Genomic DNA, 22,360 nt, shown 5'->3' on the forward strand with positions numbered 1-22,360 from the left:
AATCAACTCATCAGTGCTGTCACTCCTTCTTCGTCAATTCTGACACGGAAGATTTTTCGGTCATCTACGTGGAGGTTCAGGAACTAGGCTTGCTCTAGGCTGGGGCCGGGGTATACTACGCAGGACGTCAGCGGCACCCTCTCGTCCTGTAATAAAAGCAAATATGTCTTCTCATAAAATGATGTTCGTGTTGTTCTGGCAGCACCATATATGAAGAATGTGTAGCGTGTATCCTTTCAAATGGCGGTAATTGACATTACACTGAACTCAAAGCATACAACCGATATATTCCAATAATTTCGTATGATAAAGATAAGATAGTTTTCCAGCATACAGGAAATTCCCGAATTGAGTTGAAGTGTAAGACTACAGCTCAAAAAATGGCACTTACGAAAGCTTAAACTCACCTAAGAATCAAATTCCTTATAGGGTAGTGAGCCAGTGTGAAAAACAGTTCTTAAAGTGCAACGTTCAGAACATGTAGCATTAATCAAGACACACAAGAAACTTACCTCTTCATGTACAAACAGTGAAGGCGTCTCTGCTTTCTCTTATACATGAGAATGAATGATCTTGGGCGTGGCACTAGCGAAGAGGTCTGCAAAAAAGTAAACGATTTACTGATTTTAATCACGCCTCTAACAAATTGAGGAATTGTGACAATTCAGCAATCAGTGCAATTATGACTGCCTCTATAAGGGCATCAAAAATGAACACTTTTCTCGTTCTTTCTACCCTCACAAGAAGCTTCGTCCATGGCATATATTCCAAATTCGGCGCTGTGCTTCCTATTTGCCTGCTTTCTAGACTTAGGGCTGTGAACATGTATTTTGTGCACGTAATCTAGCACACAAATTCGTCATCTATAACTCAATCATCTTAATTCGTTGTTTTTGATAAAAGATGAGATAGCTTGTCCAGTTTTCAAAGAGTTGCGGGCCTGCAATAGGCACTGCCGAGCACGTATGAAAGTATTTCTTAAAAAAATTTTTTCAAAGCTTGCTTTCAGAAAAAGCGTCTGGCATATTTCGACAACCAAGCTCATCCTCTGATGGCAATCAGGGGCACGCCATTAGCGATTGACCACGGGATTTACAAACGTAACCCGTGCCTAAATACTCCGTGAAACACAATCAAGCAAGTAGGAGCGCTCGAACGACACCAACGCGCGCGGACGCCGTCTACGTTGCAGCAGCCTTGGCTTATGCTAGAGCTACCGCACATAGCTTCCACAGTCACGTATACTCTTTCGATTCTGTTATAACGCCGAACGTTATCGCAGATGAAAGCAAAGCACGAAAACAGCAAACAGAAACGAGGGAAAACAACGCACGGCGATGGCCACAACAACGCGCCTTTGGAAGTCTACTAGATCTTTCCCTGTTGCTGGTGACACGTGTCCTAAATATTTTAAAAGACCGACGCGCACGTGCTGGGAGCAACGCGGCATATCAGCACCTCAAACTATACCGTCTTTAAGAAAAAAAAGCCATTCGTACAGTGCGCCTCTGTACATAATTTTTTTCTTTTTCGTTCTTTTTTCACGCTTACACCTACAGAAGCACGTTGCACGTTTGAGTATTAATAGAAATGTTATTACGATGTAGCCTAAAGCGCATCTTTAAACAATATCAATCACTTTGAGCAGTGTAGAGACAATGTGCGATCAGCAACTAATCGCGCCCTTGTTTAGTGATCACATCACTCACTGTATGAGTGATGCAGGCACTTACACAACATCGCGCATAGCAGTGTGAACTCGTTAAGTCACACGTTTAATCGGGCATCTGCAACAGGCCCGCGAACGCATGCTGTTGTAAATGGCTGGCAGCCTACTTTGGCAGAGCTGCTGCAGGCGCCCAGCTAGCGCAGTATGATTACTACCTACGAAAACAGTACACTCACCGTTAACAGGCCCACGTCGTCCGCGTCCGCCGCTCCATGAATATTCCTTAATATGAGCGTCACTTCGAACACGGTGTCATGCGTGACCACCATTGAAGATGCGCCTGTTCGCTAGAACTCACACAGCGACATATCCCCCGGAGCAACGCAACGCATTCGAAAGACGTATGAGACAGAGGGAGAGGCGGAGGAGGCACTGGCGGCGGCGCGGCAGCTGTCGACGCAGGTGTTGGTGACGCAACTATTCGCTTATCTACACCGCTGTTGTGGGGGGGGGGCAACGCTGGCCCGAGTTAGCGGGGGGGGGGGGGAGCGGGAAACCCGCCAAGACGGCGCCGAAAGGCAAACGCTATGGAGCATACGGCGGGCGGCGGTTCGACGCGGAAGGCAATCGAATTGCGCTTCAAGAATGACTCCTTCTAAATGGCAACTCGCCTTCCACCCAGCCGCACAGTGGCGCAGGTTATTTACCAGCCTCGGGTTCTTTGAGTATTTTGACGCAATGTGACTGCAGTGGGCGAAAAATAGTGAAGGAAAAATTGCGGAAAACAAAGTGCACCCTGGAATGGCCAGAAACAATAATTATTTCGTCCTCGGTGGCATTAGCGGGAGAGCATCGCTACACCTTTTTTCAGAGGAATTTATTTTCGCATTGTCCGTGTCTGGCGATTCCGCGTATGATGCCGCAAACACTGAATGCGTAGTCGAAGCTGGAACATATTAATCCACAGTCGCGGATGTTTAGAAGGCTTGTCACGCACCACGAAACGTGCCGAGGTTGTTATAACAAAATTTCTGCTGACCGCACGATCAGCACATAATTCTATATGGTTGCCCGATGAGCTAGCTAAGCACCTGTAGCAAAGGCAGGGCACGTTCTTGTTAAACGTTGTTAATATAAAAGATGGTTGTGCATAAGTGCAGTGACAGGTTTCCGTGTGAATTGGTCATAACCCACGCTTTTTAAGCGTAGAAGCGCCTCAGCGGACCTAATCAGCTACCACAGCAAGTTCGTAAGCAACGATGAGGTATGAGAATGTGCAGCTGTTTTCCATGTACTGAATAATCCGTGTACAGTGCGTTGACCACCGCCATTCCTTAAGTCACCTCCCGTATAGACTCCCAGTCTGAACTGGTGTGGAACCTTAAACACTAAGAAGCAGTCCCCCCCCCCCCCGCACACACACACGCGCGAAATTTGAGGGCGTGTGGGCTAATACACAAGCATACTTATTCACAGGCGCACACACATACACGTATGCATACGGCCACACACACACGCGACCGTAAACGCACGCATGCATGGGCATACAAATGTGCACAGGCACGCTTAACACAAGCACGGACTCGCACATACACGCGCACGCACACATGCACGGGTGTACACACAATCGCGCTTACACATGAACCCATGCACAGACTCACGCACACACACCCATACTCGGGCGAACATTATGTGTGTGTATATAATTCATAGCAAACATGTAGCTTATAACCAACGCTAAGGAAAGCTTTCGTAACATGCATTGCAGTTAATTGCCGTTATAGATAAAACGCGATTTGCTTCTGCTGGCATTTTACTGTATTCGGAGAGCACCTTCAGACATTCTAAGTCAATTAGGCCGTCATTTAACGCAAAGTCCACATATTCGTGCAGTAGCTACGCTGCTCGGCTGCCAATCCGAAGGTCGCGGGTTCGATGCCGGCCGTGGCAGTCGAATTAGGAAGGAGGCGAAAAGGTAGAAGCCTGTGCAATGTGCGATATCAGCGCTCAATAAAGAATACCAAATTGTCAAAATCTCTGGAGCTTTCCACTACGACGACCCTCATAATCATATCGACGTATTTGAGACGTAAAATCCCAAATATTATAACTATATGTTCTTCTTATGCTGCATATTCCATCTGATGAATCGTCACCTACACCCTTCTCAGGCACAAAAGCACCCTTAGAGCGTATTTTAGGGTGCTATCGAGGCAAGCACCCAAACAAAGGGGTGCTTTTTTTTCAATCGACCATTTATGAGTGTTAAAGGGTGCTGCGAAGGGTGCTTTCTCGTAAAAGCACCATTTTTACACCCTTTTGGGTGTAAAATTTTTTACTGTGTGTATATCAAAAAACATTGAGGAGTTAGGAGGAGAGTGTGAGATATATATACTAGGAGATATGAATGCGCACATTGAAGATATAGATGGATATACCGACGCAACAGGCAAAATGATTGTGGATATGTGTGAAAGGCATGACTTGATCGTTGGAAACAGTACTGAGAAGTGTGAAGGGCAAGTAAGATGGGAGGTAGGAAGACTGTGGTTGACGCACTGATGTCACAAAGGATGCATGATAGGCTCAGGGGAATGCTCACAGATGAATGTGGTTCAAGAAGTCTGGGTAGTGATCACAAACGTATCCTGCTGAGTTTTGAAACAGCAGTGAAATTAGGAAGGAGTCAAGATGAGACTCTGCACGAAACTTTTTATACAGGTAGGCAAATAGAATTAGCTACTGAACAAATTGATAAAGTAATCACTGAGGATAATAAAACTGTGTGGACATACATGAATCTAATTAAACTGTTGAAGTAGAGATTGCTAAGGCACGCGACAAGCCACCTCGGAAAAGAAGACACAAACCTAAGCGTTGGTGAAATGAGAAATTTAGGAGAGCAACAGCAAAACATCAGGAAGCTTCTAGGGAACACAGAAATGCTAAGCAGTGGGGTGAACCGACAGATGATGTTGAAAGATAATGGCACATGTTTCTAAGCTGTAGAAGGGGAGCATCTCTTCTGATCAAAGAAAAAATTGCATGAAAGGGCGCTCTGTGGATGACAAAAGTACATTAAAAGGATAGAAAGCCATCTACGAAATTTTGGAACCATCTAAACTGCCTAAGAAATGAACCGAGCCTAGAGCTGAGGTTTATAACTACAGCTGAAGGTGCTAGAATTGAAGGGGATGAAGCGATTGAATATATAACAACAAGGGTGACAGACAAAATTCAACAAAGAAGTGTCTCATGCACCACAATGGACAACCATGAATCAAGTGGCGCAATGGCTTTATTTTCACAACGAGAGTGGGAAGGGGCTGAGAAGAGGGTTCCCAGTAGTACATCAACAGGAGCAGATGGCATCATAAATATGCTGATAAAGACATTGGGGCCGAAGTCTAAACAGACTTCGAGAGGGGCAGTGAGCAAAATAATAATCGATGGTGAAGCCCCCGATGAATGTGAACTTAGCAGCATGAGCATGATCTATAAAGGGGGACAAAGCTGACGTAGGTAACTACCGTCCTATAAGAGTGACATAAGTGGTCTACAGGCTGGTGGTGCAGATGATAAAAGAAAGACTGCAGGCATGGATGGGGGATGAGGGGGTGCGGCAAAACTGCAGAATGTGTTTCGGAAACGCAGGAGGGGTGAAGACAATCTGTTCTCACTGACTCAGTGCATCGAAATAGTAGAAAAGGAACACAGGCCCCTGTGGCTAGCATTTTTAAATGTCAAGGGAGCGCACGATATCGTGGTTCTAGAAGATAAGTGTGGAATACCGGACACACTATGTGTGGAAGATGGGGTCACTAATATTTGAAACGTTATCTATAGAGGTAACAAAGCAGTTATAAAGTGGGAAAAACAGGTATCCAAGCACACAGAGGTAAAACGGGGGCTTAGGCAGGGGTGTCCCCTGTTACCCTCATTATTCAAGATGTACCTACAAGGATTAGAGGCCATAATAGAGGGAACTGGGCTTGGCTACAACCTCTCTTTCGTCAAACAAGGAAACCTCATTGAACAGGCACTACCAGTATTCATGTAAGCAGATGGTATAGCGCTAATGGCCGACAACAAGGAAGCTTTGAAGAGATTGATGGACATCTGTGGTAATTAGGAAGAATGGTTAGGTTTCGGACCCAGTAAGGAAAAATCAGGAGTCATAATTTTTAATAATAATGAAGGTAGCGAGCTTAGAATACAGGAGGTCACGCTAGAGATAGCATATAAATACAAATATCTGGGCTTGTGGATAAGAAATGGGAACAAGTATCTAAGGGAACACAAAATATACGAGACGACTAAAGGTTGATTGATTGATTGATTGATATGTGGGGTTTAACGTCCCAAAACCACTATATGATTATGAGAGACGCCGTAGTGGAGGGCTCCGGAAATTTAGACCACCTGGGGTTCTTTAACGTGCACCCAAATCTGAGCACACGGGCCTACAACATTTCCGCCTCCATCGGAAATGCAGCCGCCGCAGCCGGGATTCGAACCCGCGCCCTGCGGGTCAGCAGCCGAGTACCTTAGCCACTAGACCACCGCGGCGGGGCGAGACGACTAAAGGTAACAGGAATGCAACAGTGATAACAAATAGAGCACTGTGGAATTACATTAGGTATGATATTGTGAGAGGAATAAGGAAAGGTGTAATGATTCCTGGTCTGTTGTCAGGCGATGCAGTCTTGTACATGAGATCAGAAGTTCAAGCAAGATTACAAATCAATTAATGTGGAATAGACAGGCTTGCCTTAGGAGCTTGTGGGTAGACACCAAATCAGGCAGTACGAGGTGATATGGGATGGACATCAATTTAGGGTGGCGAAGCTAGCAGCAAGATAAAACTTGAGAAGCGTTTGAGAAAATAGGGGGAGGAGCATTGGCCTAGCAATGTTTTCAGCTACTTTTACATGAAGAATGTCGATACAAAATGGAGGAAGCGAACCAGAAAATTGACGGGTAAATGCTTAGAAAACAGGAGGGGGCCAAACCAAAAAGAATTATTGGTTAAGAAGAAGATGAAGGAAGCTGAGACTGATATGTGTAGAAACGGTGAACTAAGAAGTCCCCACTAGAGATCTACCGAACCTTTAGGCAGGAAATTGCCAAGGAAAGGGTTTATGATAATACTCGGGGTAGTTCTCTACTGTTTGAGGCGAGGAAGGGAGTATTGCGAACCAAGACATATCGGGCCAAATACGAAGGGGTAGACACAGTATGCAGTGCGTGTAAAAAGGAGAAAGAACTGCTGAACACTTGATAATGTTTCGTAAAGGGCTTCACTCTATAGTTCAGAATGATGGCGCTGAGTTTTTTTAAAGCACTGGGGTTCAGGGAGATTGAGGGCAAAATAGACTTCAAACGGGTAGAATTAACTAGAAGGATATTATTTGATTGGTGGATAAAATTTAAGTACAAGTGAAAATTAAACACTTCACTGCAAAGTACCAGCCCTCAACCTCACTATTTAAATATAAAGAAGAGATAAATTTAGTTTTTGGTCCAGTAAGTATTTGAGGCGGTAGCGACCGCCCGATCTAAACGGTGCAGCCATATCAATCCATTCATTCATCCAGGCGCGCACCATGGAGCAAGGGTAGGTGCGCGTTCCGGGCAGCGCTGGCTTCCCGTGGAACCAACGACATCTCTAGAAAATGCCTGCGACGTCACACGCTTTCCCAGGGGAACGGTAGGTTCGTCGTGGTTCAGTGCTTTCTCCGCGAGGAGCGCTCGCAGCCGACACAACTACTTCAGCGGGATTTGGAAACAATGCTATCACAAAAACATTACCGCTTTGCTTCTGAGACGGCAGTCGACATTGCTTTATTCTCAGAGGCTGCAAATTTTAAAATGGCCACCACTGCGAGTGCTCGATGCTGACACTGTTAGGTAGAGTGAAGGAGCAGAGAACGGGAGAAGGCCGGAAACCAGCTGCCCGTCTCACACCGAAGCAATATATTCTGAGAGGCAGTGGTCAAATGCTGTTTCCAGAAAAGACCACTTAAGAAAAAAAAATATCGCTCTCTGTTGCGTGCCTGGGCATGTTACTCTTTTCGGCAAAAAGTTTTATTGCCTAAAATACTTTTTACTGCCCGTGTGACACGGGTATAAGATATCAAGTGAGCTATTGCGGATATGTGATTAAAAATAACCCTGAGGAAATTGGGCCCAAATCAAATGACGACCACATTTGAGGGTGAAGAATGGAATTTTTCGACTGCGGGATTATCAAACTCGGTGTTGACTGCCTTTTCTCAAACATTGCTTCAAAGTTTAAAATCAAAACAGGGAACATGACGTGAAACGACTGAGGATCACCGGAGTGCTTTTAGCACAGAAGTTGCACCTTGTGTTCATAATCGTGCCCAAATACTTAACAAGGTGGAAAATTGGTACGGGGTCCCACTTGGTTTTTCCGCAACCAATAGGTCGGTAAAGCTGTGTCCACGTCTTGGCAACGCTATCAAAAAGTGTTTCCGGAAAGAGCACAACAGGCCATTCTATAAGTGTCCCAAGGAAGTAGTGTATTGCTTTCCCATGACATGTGCCCATTTATACGTTGGCGGAACGGCATGCTGTGTCAATCACCATTACTGGGAGCACGCACAAACATTGCGAAAGCTAGACGACGAGTGCGAAAATTTAGTAGCGCATGTCAGTAATTTCTAAAAATTCATAGCTTCGTTTGGAGAGACAAGTATCGTGGGTAGGAGTAAAGGCAAGATGGCGCATATCAGTTTAAAAGACAACCATATTAGGCTATATAAGAAAAAGCATGTTATCGCTCCATCCATTTTTCTATTTGATGCTGAGTTTAACCACCTCCACGCTTCATTTCACGCTTGCTGGAAGGCACACCACATCACTGAACTTCGATCTGAGCAGAAAAAAAGGTCCATCAATTTGGTGGAAAAATTAGAGAAAGTGTTTAAAAGACAACAGTTGCGGAAACCGGTTGACCTAATATCTACCAAATAAATATCCTTCTGCACCAAATAACATACAGTGTGTTTGCAGGCGGGCTGTTCATCGAACGTGACTTCTCTGCACATGGCGGATGCGTCTGAGGGCAAGCCGTACTCGTTTGCGTACCTATGCTCCATGACGCTGGGAGTGCTTCTATTACCAGGAGGCCTGTTCCTTTTGCCGATCTTCCAGCCTAATACCGGGAGTCAAGAGGACGATGGTGGAGGCAGTGGCAGGCAACCTGAGCAAAATGACTCCGACCAGTTCGCGCGACGTGCGGGCTCCATGTGCGCAAGTCAGCCCCGCGTTTTCGACAGGCACATGGCAGTAAGAATTTAATCATACCTTTTTCGAAAACTTCCGAAGAAAATTTTTTAGCAGACGCTTAGGTTAAAAAGACGAAGACTGGAAGCAAGCAGGATTTAGGTGAACTGAGTTCTGCATAAAAAATGTCGTACTACACTGCCACTGCATTCGGCAACATATAAGAGTAAATCAGTGAAGTGGTTGACGTCGACTTCGCTGGGCTTCAGTTCTGTTACAGGTGACAGCTGAGCTTGTCCTTTCTGTGTGTTCAGCTGTGTTGCTTTCTCGTTGGCTGCCACAATTGGTAAAGATGAATTGAGGGGGAAAAAGTATTCAAATAGGAACGATTCAGAGTATTCATCGCTATAGGAGTGGCAGCCCCTTTTTCTTAGAAATCTGCTGTTCACCTTTACCAAGAAACGTAATCACTTTGACCATGAAACACCTGGACGTGTCATTGTAAGGTTTGCAGAACTTCTGGAAGAACCCGATGCCAGCCAGTCGTGATGGCTCAGATTGTTTCTGAAGCCATCTCGCAAATCATAGATTTCATCATTTTGCCGCGCTATATTGGAGTCGACTAGAACTTGAAGGTCACTTAATGCTGGTCTGTAATGTTGCCGTGGTCGTATGCCGATAGCATTATTCGGTTATTGCAGAAATACTATTGGTACTCTATTGCCTAATGAAGTGCACAACATGCTTCTCCTTGAAGTTTTCCAAAGCCTAACGTGCACCAGGACTTTAAAAAATGAAGCTTCACTATTTTCGTCCAAATCGCACATAAAGGAAAACAAAAACATTGCACAGTTCTACTACTGTGAAGCTTATGGAAGTGCATCACACGTGTAGTGAGTGATTTCCGAACGTAGAGTACAGTTCCCACCACTCCAATCATGAAATCGTCAATGACGCCAAGAAAAGCGCGTAGGGTTCCCCTTCACGATTACAATATGGCTGTAAATAGGTTCATATAATCAGTGCACGGCACATGTACTACATTTTGCTTCACTTTATTGACATCCGTGATGTTGTCTCCCCGTCAAATGCAGTCACAAAATGGCGAGGCACCGACGCAGGGAGAGAAAATTTCATTTGCTCGACAAGGCGGTGGAGCCTTCTGTCGCTCCCCGCTTGAGTCGGCCTATGTTTGCAAATTGTTTTTGAGCTGTTCAGTTAATAATACCACAACTTCTTGGCTAGTTTGGTTAAATGTATTTTTTATAGCTTTTTAGTTCACGTTAACCCAGCTTTGAACAACTAACTGCCTTGTCATGGCCTGTAGTGAGCGCTTTACAGTGATCGTCATCCCGCCACTTGAGACGTAAGTACAACAAGGCCGTCTCCAAAAGTTCTCTGCAGTTCGAAAAAAATTCCATTAATGTGGTATAGTATTGCTATCAAAGACAATGAAATTATTCAACCACGCAAGAGCTCAAACTTTGATAACGTTCAAAACTATCAAGGTTGTAAACAAATCAAGCATTTCTATGCTTGTTGGGTGCGTCATGTCGTGTGTCTTTAATTATTCTACAAAACAATACTATAGGCGAAGTCTTACTAACATAGCAATTTAGCTATGTTGCTGAATCACTATGTTTGTAACACAGCGTGAACGAATCATTTTGGAAAATCTTGCAACATTCTTCTAGATAACAATGCCTAGGTAAGTGTTGGTGTTGTTTAGTTCGTTCAGCGTTTGATTGTCCCATACTACTAGTGTGATGATTGCCTCCTGCGGGTCGATGTGTTCACTAGAGACCCCACCATAAAGGGCCAATCACCAGACTCCCAAAATACAAAAAATAGCACAATGTTCTTTCCTAATATTTCTGTTGCTTCTGAGTGCACTACTGTGACGCAGAAAGTAGTTCTCATGACGTCTACAGCGTACATGCTCTCGTTTTGTTCGTATACGCGAAATTTCACATGTGAGTTGTCTCCTGCGCTGTTTTTCCATGCAGACATCCATTCGTTTTCCTCTGTCTCGAATGAATATTGTCCACAAACTACTGATCAAACTTCATTTTTGTGTTCACAACTATGCAAGCGCCGATAACAGCGTGCAGCCGATAAGTGTGAAATTCTGATAGCTCTAGCTGTTAGTGCTGATATTGCTCATGTGCATTAAAAAACTAAAGGGCCAGGAGGACGTATCGTGTGTTTGAAGGAGATGAGAAAATCACCCTCTTGTTTTTAAACTTGGGGGGGGGGGGTGAGTGGCCTTCGGCCACGCGGGCTTACTTCCTCAATGTTATCGTACTGGGCTTCATCCACACCTACATAAATATTTTAAAGGAACCGGCAATTGGCCAGAACGTGTTATTAAATTTCAGAACAATTGAAAAGACCAATATTGCGAGAGACTGAAGCATATATTTAATATTTTTCAATCGTGCTCTACAGTAACAAAAACTGACAAGTCACGCAACCAGCAGAAGAGCACGTGAAACTGGCTTTGGAAATCTGGAGATGATCACTTTGCTGTACGTAGCCGCGTAGTCTGATGCTGTCATTCACACCAGTCCTCTAACTAGAGTATCTATATATTATCCAGTCATGCCCAATTCTGTGCTGCGCACGGCGTAAACGCACTTGCATGGTGACAAACGTCGCTGGCCAGTGGTCGAAGTTGAGCAAATGCCCATGCACGCGGCGTGCACGGAGGCTCAAACATGAACCGCTCTTGCACTCACTATTTGCAGCATCTGAGCATACCACTTCATATTCGCTGCAGATAGAAAAAATTGGTTTCAGATGTTTCGGGGTGCTTTCCACTTATTCATTGCGTGACCAGACTGACTGACGTAAGCTTTACTTTTCACTCTAAAGGAAGGGGGGGGGGGGGGGTAGGTAACCAAGCATTGGTGGTCGGTGCCCTTGAGACAACTTGATGTAAAAACCACCGCAAAATTCAGAAAACTTTTACACTGAATACACAGTTTTTATAAGAATGTGAGCACAATGAAAGGAACTGACTCTATTTGTGAAGCAAGATTGAAAGTTGGCCTAGCTTGCGATACAATATACGAAAAAAGCAACGCGCAAACGAATGAGATGAAGCTACACTGTCAACAAAAACAAGCCGAGATTACAGTAAACGACTTGGCTTCTAGCGCATGCTTCGATGTAGGTTTTACGAACACCGTATAGAGGGAGCAAAATTTACTCCCCGATAGGAGAGGGTTTTATATGGATTGAGGGGAGTTCTGGTTTCATTCATCAGGGCAATTTTTTAGGTCAGTATGGGAGTAAACTTTTACAACCACTAAGTAAAAAAAATTTATGTCCGCAGCTGTACCATGCGCAACCGTCTCTTTATTTTAGTTACCTTCGATGTACTTATTATTGAATTGTACACAAACATGCACTCAACGTTCATGCAGTAATAAAACACTCACGCTTACCGCCGCTTGCCACTCGCGCTGCACACCCGCGCTTCAGTCATCGGGTATATACAGGCACCACATTCTGACCTCTCATTTAGCTCTAGAGAGACCCTTATTTTAGAATAATTAGAAAGTAAACATGCACTGTGTGGGTATACATTTGCGGTGGGCTGATGAAAGCACTTCAACACACATACCTTTATTCTAAACCAACCTAATATTCGGTAATTTTTAACTGTAGCGAAAGTTATTCAGCAGTTGGTGCTCTGTCGTACGGGCCAAATATGAATTAGCATTACTCTGTGCGAATCCGTAAAATTCACTGAATTGGACACAAAGCCCGATCGGTCGAGATGAACACTTCAATGACGCACATTTATCAGCTCCAACGATGAACGAAGATACACCGCCAGTACCATGTTCATCGACTACGCCTTACTCAGGAGTATACGGCATGGTTATACGATGAATGGCAGCTGGCAATCATAAAATTCTTGCTGCTGTGCTGTTTTAGTCTCGTTATTTATCCCATGCAGAGAAATAGGTGTCCGCTATCCACTCAGTTTAAGCTACAGAGCGATGGACTTAAACGAACAAGATGGTTCACAGTCATGGTTCCTGTTGCTCGCATGCACTGCATGAGCGTAGATGCGGTACGCCATTTCTGTGTGTCTCCGCTTCGTTCGGAGCTCGTCTTCACGTTAGTTATTTGACAGCTGCGATTGCAAAGCATAGAAGACTCTTATTCATTCCAGCAACTTTTATTTTTTGTGTAACATAGTTTTTGCCTCGCTAGTGCTCGGTGCTAGCTCGTATAGAGCTTGTCACGGCGCCCGCCATGAAGTGCAAGCTGTCTACGATGCCGGATTGATACCGACGGAAGCAAAACGGCGATTCCGACTAGTTGGAACGTATCCATCTTGAATTGTTCGCGCAGCCACACGGAGATACAGCAGAGAAGACAAACAGATGAAATCCTACAACTGGCTTGTTTTTCGAAAACATTCACCTAATAACCCCCAGATCTCTTCGGTGTTTTCTTCTCGGTCTCTGTGTGCCTGCGCAAACATTTCAAGGTGGATACCGACAGCATAGCGAGGCCTTCTTACCACTTAGATGTTGCAGTGGGTGAAATACTGGTGACACCCCGAGAAGGCTCTGTCAGCGAAGTCCGGGCGAGTGCGTCACCGATGCAACTCTCACATTGATTGCCGGCCGGCCTGCCGTGGTTGAGCGGACCACACGTCACACCACTTCGAAGTTTTAGACTCCAGGAGCCATCGGAACCATAAAACTCCAGGAGCCATCGCTGACGATCGTAACAGCTTACTTTTGTTGCCGTTAAGGTATTCTTGGAGATTTTTCGTAAGTCGACTTTTCGAAGCGATGCATGCTTGACGTGAGGAATCGGACCGATGTACAGCGTGGTTTAACGGTGCGAAATTCTGTGAAACGTTCACCCCAACTAGTTGTTGCAAATATAAGCTGCACTGTTAATTTCGTTGCCTGGCGAGAGATGCTCACACGGTCAGCCACACAAAGCACTGGTGTTTCACACCAACGACAAACAGATGCCCATACATAAACACAAACACACACACACACGCACGTCACGACACAACCAAGAAGTGTTCTTGAAGCTCCTATAGAGGGTTTGTAACCACGTGACATGAAACTCGGTAGGGAGTGTAAGAAGGTCATGTCGATAATAAACTCCGCCATTAGGCAGGGCGCATTTTATGACATGTACCAAGTTCACTCCGTACCAGGAAGTCCATACTAGGCAGGGGAGTTTTGGGGGCTGATATGCTAGAGAAATTCCCATCTCGGATAAATTTTGCTACATTGTAGGTATGTGATAACACAAGTGCGGACTCTGAATAATGGATGTGCACAGAGTTCCCCTTCCGGGGAGGCGAAGTTTCATCACAGCACACCTCTCCTAATTTTGTCAATTTAAGGTGCTCATTTTGCGCGCCCCCTTCCCCCACCAAGGCGCAGTGCTCCCCCTTTCTAATGTGTCAAGTAGTGTGGCTGGCCTTGCACCCCTCCCCCCTCTCAGAGGACTAGGTGACCCACCCACCCCGTGGGCACGCCTATGCCCTCAACTGGTGGTTTATTAGATTTTAGAAATTATTCCAACACTTACGATAAACATAATAAAATGCACAGAGGAGCTTTCAAATGTTTCCTTCTTTTCTGGTCACTGCGGGGCAAGAGCACCATCGTATCGCTAAACAGCGGCGTGCACCGACATATGTGGCAGAGCCAGGGCAGATTTGAAAACGTGCAAGTGTTTATGGTTCCACAGTGGTCTGAGAATCTTCCAATATTTTTACTGGTCATGAAGCTTTGCTGCAACTCTATAAGAGAACTTTATGTGCGGCGAGTGGCGGCCGTGGGTGGCGCTGCATCACCGCGCGAGCAGCTTGGACTGGCACGGTGGGTGGACGTGTTTTTAAAGCGCTGAAAATTGATTGCGGAGATAAGTGGTTATGCAAGTTTTTAGCTTGCCTTCATAATTAATAAAGCAGCAGTTAAAATCTTTGTAGGAATTATTACATTGTACGGCTTTTCCGGGGGTCAGTCGCCAGCTATATATTAGTTTGTGCGTGTGTGTATGTTTATTGGTGTTTTTTTTGTCAACCCATGGGGAAGGTGCACGTACATTGAACACGCACATTTCTGTAGTAGGGCTTAGGCTTGCTCTTTTTCCTAGGGCAGGGACCATGTTTTGCAATTATCGAGTGAGACAAGTCGTAAGGACAATTGGTGTCATAAAGACATGGTTGAAAATGCTGTAAAGTGTTCAGGATGCGGGGTGAGTTTAAAAATTAACCCAAGTGCAGAAGGAAATGAAGCAGAGGCTGAAGCGAAATGTTGGTAATGCGAGGTCGAAGAAAAAAAGGGAGAAAACGACGGTTGCCTAGAGTGAACTGCTCTTGAGAATCAACAAGCTGGACACGGCTTTGGCGACCGGGCAAGAAAAAAACGAGGGCAATGAGAAAAAGGCTGAAGTCCACCAAGGAACCACCAGCCAAGGCAAACAAAGCAGCGGGCGACGGAGAGAACAGTAGGGCACTGGCAACGAGAACGGCGGAGAATAAAGAGCAAGCAAGTTTGGAAAAAACAGGTTCGGTCAGTCTAATTGTCGCAAGGCCGAGCTTCAGCGAAGTAGTGATGGGGTTGGAGGGGACATAGCAGCCGGCTTCACAGTTTGCAAGTAACCCCCAGGTGCAGGACGTTCCAGCTAAAAAGTGCCGCCATATCCACGAAGTGAATGATGATGAGTAGGCGAAGCTCCGGAGGTAAACCTGGTAAACCATGAATCCTCTGTACATTTTGCCCACTCGATTTTATTACATCGCTCCCCCTAGCGTACGTCGCCGCACTAAATCAAGCGATTGCCTTCAACCAATGACACGCGCCATATGTGACATCATTCCTATTTTATAAGATCTCGCGTCTTTCATCAACTACAAGTACTGCTTTCTAGTTTATAACATCTTGCATCTTTTCATCATCAGCTACAAGTACCACCATCTAGTAAACACTACAAGAACTAAACGAGAGGTGGCTACATACAGGAGACGGTACCGCCATCTAGTGAACACTGCAAGAACTAAACTAGAGGTGGCTACATGGATGGATGGATGCTATGAGCGTCCCCTTTATAACGGGGTGGTGACAAGTATGCCACCAGGCTCAAAAAAAAAAAAACCTTTTTTCCTTTTTTTCTATGTTGGCCTAATGCCTCTACTTCGATAAATTCTATCTTAATGGAAAAAGGTAAATTTTCAGCTTAAGTTCTCTGCCATTTACGGCACACTGTCCATATTTTATTTTTCCAATATTTATTTTTGTCCTTTCTCTCTAATTTTCTGCCACCAATACTCTAACCGTCTCTTACTTATTTCAATCGCGGGTGTGTTCAGCTTTCCATTGTTGTCCCTAAAACCCAGGGCTTCCTGTAGGTTCGTGCCCAAACGTACACCTGGGTGGATATCTCCACATTCAATCAGAACATGTTCCGCCGTTTCCTTATCTTTCCCGCAGCATGTGCATTGTTCTTCTTCTTTACTGAATCTTGCTTTATAACTACGCGTTCTAAGGCAACCCGATCTCGCTTCAAACAGTAAAGCGCTTCCCCTTGAATTATCGTAAAATGCCTCCCTCCTTATTTCATTTTTGCCCTTTCGGTAGTTACTCAAAGCCGGTTTTTTCTCCATAGCTGCCATCCAGTAAATCCTCTCCGCCTCCCTGACTTTTCCCTTAACGCTCTTTGTTGACATATGGCTCACAATACCAGCCGTATATTTACTTGTGAGTCTTCTAGTTCTTTTTCTCCACTGTGTGTCCACGCTCTTCCTATACAAATAACGGAACACCTTCTCTGCCCATCTACTCTCCTTCATATTTCTTAGCCTTTCTTCGAACCTTATTTTGCTCTGCGCTTCCCTCGCCTCAAAACCTGCCCACCCCATATCGCCCTTTACAGCCTCGTTTGTCGTCTTCCCGTGAGCACCCAACGCGAGGCGTCCCACAGTCCTTTGATTTACATCCATTCCCGATTGCACCTCTGCCCTCATGCACACCACTGAGTTCCCAAAAGTAAGCCCTGGAACCATTACACCCTTCCACAGACCTCGAAGCACCTCATACCTATTGTATCCCCACAACGCTCTGTGCTTCATTATTGCCGCATTCCTCTTTCCTTTTGCTGCCGAGGCTTTTTCCTGTACCTCCATGTATCTATCACTCTCATTTACCCATACTCCAAGGTACTTGTATTCACTTACCCTCGGTATTTCTTGGCCTTGTATGGACACCGTCTGATCACAGGGATCATTGAATACCATCAAACCACACTTCGTTACACTGAATCCTAGTCCAAGAGCTTCACCTTCCCTTCCGCATATATTCGCCAGCTGCTGTATATCATCTCGACTGTCCGCAAATAAGACGATATCGTCCGCATAAAATAAACCTGGAAGCTTCTGCTCAATCATCATGCCGCCCTGTTTGTGTGACAGATTAAAACCAATGTTGCTACCTTCTAGCGCTTTTTCCATACTCACCATGTACAGCATGAATAACAGTGGGGACAAAGGACATCCCTGTCTCAGACCCCTGCTAACCTCAACGTTCTCTTTGCTACGCATTCCTTCCCACTCTATGCAAACTGTATTTTCTCGGTATATCTCCCTCAAAAGCTGTATACAGTCGTCGCCCATGCCCATTCCTTTCAATATATCCCACAAAATTTCCTGATTAACGTTGTCGTATGCCCCAGTGATGTCCAGAAAAGCCACGTACAAGGGCCTATTCTCTATTTTAGATATTTCTATACACTGAGTGAGAACAAACAGGTTATCGTCTAACCGCCTGTCGACTCGAAATCCGTTCTGAAGTTCTCCCAAAATATCGTTATGTTCGGCCCATACAGGGGACGGTACCGCCATACAGGGACATACAGGGGACGGTACCGCCATCTAGTGAACACTGCAAGAACTAAACTAGAGGTGGCTACATACAGGGGACGCACAGCCCACGCCCTAAGGAGCTTCGCCCCTAAAAGTCACAGCATGGGATAGTCGCTGGGGACTCGAATTTAAATCGATGCGTAGAAGCAATCAAAGAGAGGGTAAGGGGTGACAAGAGGGTTGCAGTAGGGACGTTCCCAGGACGCAAGTTGGAAGCAGTCATGAGGGAAGCGAGCGGAATGCTAAAAACTACAGCTGATGTACAAAACCTCGTGATAATTTCAGGCGGTTTAAAGGATGCCTTAATTGAAGATACGGCAGGACTAGCGACCACACTGGCGAAAGGGGTCGACGGCATGTGCACCACTTCTCCTCAGGTAAAAGTAGTGATATGCACAATGCCGGAGGTGCCGGCACGTGACGGCAACCTGCAAAGAGCAGTTGTCAACACAAACCAAGAGATATGGTGGATGATTCGAGAGGAAAGCTTTGAGGTGGTGGAAATAAACAAAGAGGTGCATAGGTGTGTAGTTTTTCAACAAGATAGAATTCACTTCGAAATGCGGCTAGGTCATGAGGTGGGTTGCTGATCTGCAGGATGCGCAGTAGCTTGCAGTAACATGCAAGGTGGCTGGAACAGGCTGAACTAGGAAGAGATAAAAGAACAGCTAAAGAAGGAGAGGCCGATGGTATACGGTTTTGTAGAAACACATCTTAGGGACATGGAACAACCTCCTAACAATCCGGACTACGCGTGGCAATAATGTTATAGAACAGGAGGCTGCGGAATGGGGGTGGTATTGGGACATTTATTCATAAAAGTACAAACTTGCAAAGAGTCAAGAAGGAGTGCAATGAACATTTATGCCTAAAAGAGAAAGTGGCAGGGCAAATGACACTCCTTGGTTTGGTGTACTTGTGGACGGGAGCAGACCAGAGAGGAACACCAGGCAATGGTAGAGTGTACTTCAAAGGGCATTGAGGAGTTATGAGGAGAGTGCGAGATAAATATACTAGGAGATATGAATGCGCATATAGAAGATATAGATGGATATACCAACCCAACAGGCAAAATGATCATGGATATGTGTGAAAGGCATGATTTGATCATTTGCAAAAGTACCGAGAAGTGTGAAGGGCAAATAACATAGGATGAAGGAAGTCTGCAGTCGACGACAGCTTGCGCACTGATGTCACATAGGATGTATGATAAGCTCAGGGAAATGCACATAGATGAAGGTGGTCCAGATTTCTGGGTAGAGATTACAAATGTATCAAGCTACCTTTTGGAAGAGCAGTGAAAGTAGGAAGGAGACAAGATAAGTAACTACAGGATAATTTTTATTCAGAAAGGCAAATGGAAATATCTACTAAACAAATTGAGAAACTAATCACTGAGGACAACAAAAGAGTGTGGGCATACACAAATTTAATTAGACTGTTCAAGCTAGAGCTTGCTAAGGCACGTGACAAGACACCCCAGAAAAGAAGACACACAGCGAAGAGTTGGTGGAATCTGCAAGTTAAGAGAAACATAGCAAAACGTCACGACGCCTCTAGGAAACACATACATGCTAAGCAGCGGAGTGAACCGACAGATGATGTTGAAAGGAAATGAATAATCTTTCTAATCTGTAAAAGGGATGCATCATTTCTGATCAATGAAAAGATTAGAAGAAATGTAGCTCAGTGGCTAGCAGAAGTAAATAAAAAAGATGAAAAGTCAGCTGCGACATTTTGGAACCATCTAAACTCCCTAAGAAATGAGACGAGCCTAGAGCAGAGATTTATAACTACAGCTCAAGGTGTTAAACTAGAAGAAGATTAAGCAATTGATAACATAAGAACAAAGGTGATAGAAACATCTCAACAAAGCAGTGCTTTACGCACCACAATAGACAAGGATGAATCAAGTGGTGCAATGGCTCCATTTTCACAACGAGAGTGGGAAAGGGTTGAGAAGAGGGCTCATAATAGTACATCACCAGGCTCAGATGGCATTCCAATTATGCTGATAAAGATATTTGGTTCGAAGTTTAAGCAAACTTAGAGAGAGGCAGTGAGCAAAATAATAATCGAAGGTGATGTGCGATGCAGATTTGAAATAAGGCTGCAGAAATGAATAGAGGATGAGGAGGTGCTGGGGTAACTGCAGAATGGGTTTCGGAAACACAGGAGGATGCAAGACAATCTGTTCTCACTTACTCAGTGCATCGAAAGAGCAGAAAAGGAACAGAGGCCCCTGTGGCTAGCATTTTCGTTTATCAAGAGAGCGTTTCATAGCGTGGTTCAAGAGGACTTGTTGGGAATACTGGACACACTAGGTGTGGAAAATGGAGTCACTAATCATTTATAGGATATCAATAAAGGTAACAAAGCAGTTATAAAGTGGGAAAAACAGGTATCTAAGCCCACAGAGGTAAAACGGGGGCTTAGGCAGGGATGTCCCTTGTCACCCTTGTTATTCATGATCTACCTACGAGGATTAGAAGCTAAATTAGAGGGAAGTGGACTTGGCTTCAACCTCTCTTTCGTCAAACAAGGAAAACTCATTGAACGGGCACTACCAGCATTGATATACGCAGATGATATAGTGCTAATGGCCGACAACAAGGAAGATTAGCAGAGATTGATGAACATCTGCGGTAATGAGGGGGATAGGTTAGTTTTGAGATTCAGTGAGGAAAAATAATCAGTCATAATTTTTAATGATAATAAAGGTAGTGAGCTTAAAATACAGGAACTTACACTAGAGATAACAGATAACTACGTATATCTGGGCGTATGTATAAGCAAGGGGCCGAGTACGTAAGGGAACACGAAATATACGTGACGAATAAAGGTAACAGAAATGCAGGCATGAAAACAGGGCACTGTGGAATTACAATGGGTATTATGTTGTGAGGGATACGGAAAGGGTCATGGTTCCTGGTTGGACGTTCGGCAATGGGGTCTTGTGCATGAGATCAGAAGCTCAAGCAAGATTAGAAATTAAGCAACGTGGAATAGGTAGGCTTGCTTTAGGGGCTCACGGGAATACACCAAATCAGGGAGTACAAGGTGATATGCGCTGGATATTATTTCAGGGCATAAAAGCTAGCAGCAAGATAAAATTTCAGAATTGAGAGAAATGGGGGAGGAGCGTTGGGCTATGAAGGTATACAGCTACTTGTACATGAGGAATGTCTATACAAAATGGAGTAAGCGAACCAGAAAATTTACTAGTAAATACTTAGAAAATAGTAGGGGGGCCAAACCAAAAAGAACTATCGGTTAAGAAGAAGGTGAGGGGAGCTGAGACGAATATTTGTTTATTTATTTATTTTCAAATACTGCAGCCCAATGCAGGGCATTGTGCTGCAGTATTTAAAAATAAATAAATAAATAAATAGAATCGGGATGCAGAATCGGGATGATTAAGAAGTCCGCACTAGAGATCAATCAAACCTTTAAGCAGTAAATTGCCAAGGAAAGTATCTATGATAATACTCGGGGTAGTTCTCTACTGTTTGAGGCCAGGACGGTAGCATTGCGAACGAAAACATATCGGGCCAAATACGAAGGAGTAGACCCTGTATGCAGTGCGTGTGGACAAGAAGAGGATTCTGCCGAACACTTGATGATGTTTTGTAAAGGGCTTCACCTTATAGTTCAGGATGATGGCGCAGAGTTTTTCAAAGCACTGAGGTTTGGAAACAGGGAGGGCAAAATTAAATTTAAGCGGTTAGAATTAACTGGAAGGAGGCTTTGTGATTGGTGGCTAAAGTCAAGGCACGAGTGAAAATTAAACCCTTCAATGCAAAGGACGAGTCTTCAACCTAAGTTTTAAAAGAAAAAAATAAATCTAGTTTTTGGCTCACCAGGTATTACGGCTTGGTGGCGTTAACCACCGCCTGATCTAAAGAGTACAGCCATATCAATCCATCCAATCCATCCATCCATCCATTCGGACTGTCACGATGGATGAATGGGTTTTTGAGCGCTCCCGATTGACTGCACAGATAAGTGGTTTTGCATGTTTAGAGCTTGCTTTTATAACTAATAAGGCAGCAGTTAAAATCATTTTAGCACCCATTACACTCTCTGGCTTTTTCGGGGGTCAGTCACCACATATTTACTAGTTTATGTGTGTGTGTTTGTGTCTCTTTTTCTCTTGCCACTCTGTGCGGGAGGTGCACATACACCTAACACGCAAACTTCAGTAGTAGAGCTTATACTTTCTTTTTTTCGAAGGGCAGGCTTCGTCGTACGCCGTTTTTTGTAATTATCGAGTGGAAACAATTCACAAGGACACTCATGTCAAAAATACATGGTTGAAAAGGCTGTAAATGTTCCAGATGTGGGATAAGATTTATATTGAACCCATGTGCAGACGCGAATGAAGCGGAGGCTAACGTCAAGTGTAGGCAATATAAGCTCGAGAAAAAAAATCGAGAAAATGATAGTTGCCCTGAGTGAACTGCTGATGAGAATCACTGAGCCAGAGACTGCGTTGGCGACAGATCAAGAGAAAACGAGGGAGATAG

General features: G+C 44.6%; 1 protein-coding gene across 1 annotated transcript in view; it reads left to right on the forward strand.

The window, feature by feature from the left end:
* The window catches only part of LOC142767892 (uncharacterized), an 87,593-nt gene extending 78,464 nt beyond the window's left edge, over positions 1–9,129 (forward strand). Inside the window, exon 2 of the mRNA XM_075870137.1 lies at positions 8,708–9,129. Coding sequence (XP_075726252.1) covers positions 8,708–8,995 — 288 coding nt within the window. The 3' untranslated portion in view covers positions 8,996–9,129. The remainder of the gene's footprint in view (positions 1–8,707) is intronic.
* Positions 9,130–22,360: the final 13,231 nt, after the last annotated feature.

The sequence above is a fragment of the Rhipicephalus microplus genome, chromosome 1, assembly GCF_043290135.1.
Source record: "Rhipicephalus microplus isolate Deutch F79 chromosome 1, USDA_Rmic, whole genome shotgun sequence".
Classification (NCBI taxonomy): Eukaryota; Metazoa; Arthropoda; class Arachnida; order Ixodida; family Ixodidae; genus Rhipicephalus; species Rhipicephalus microplus.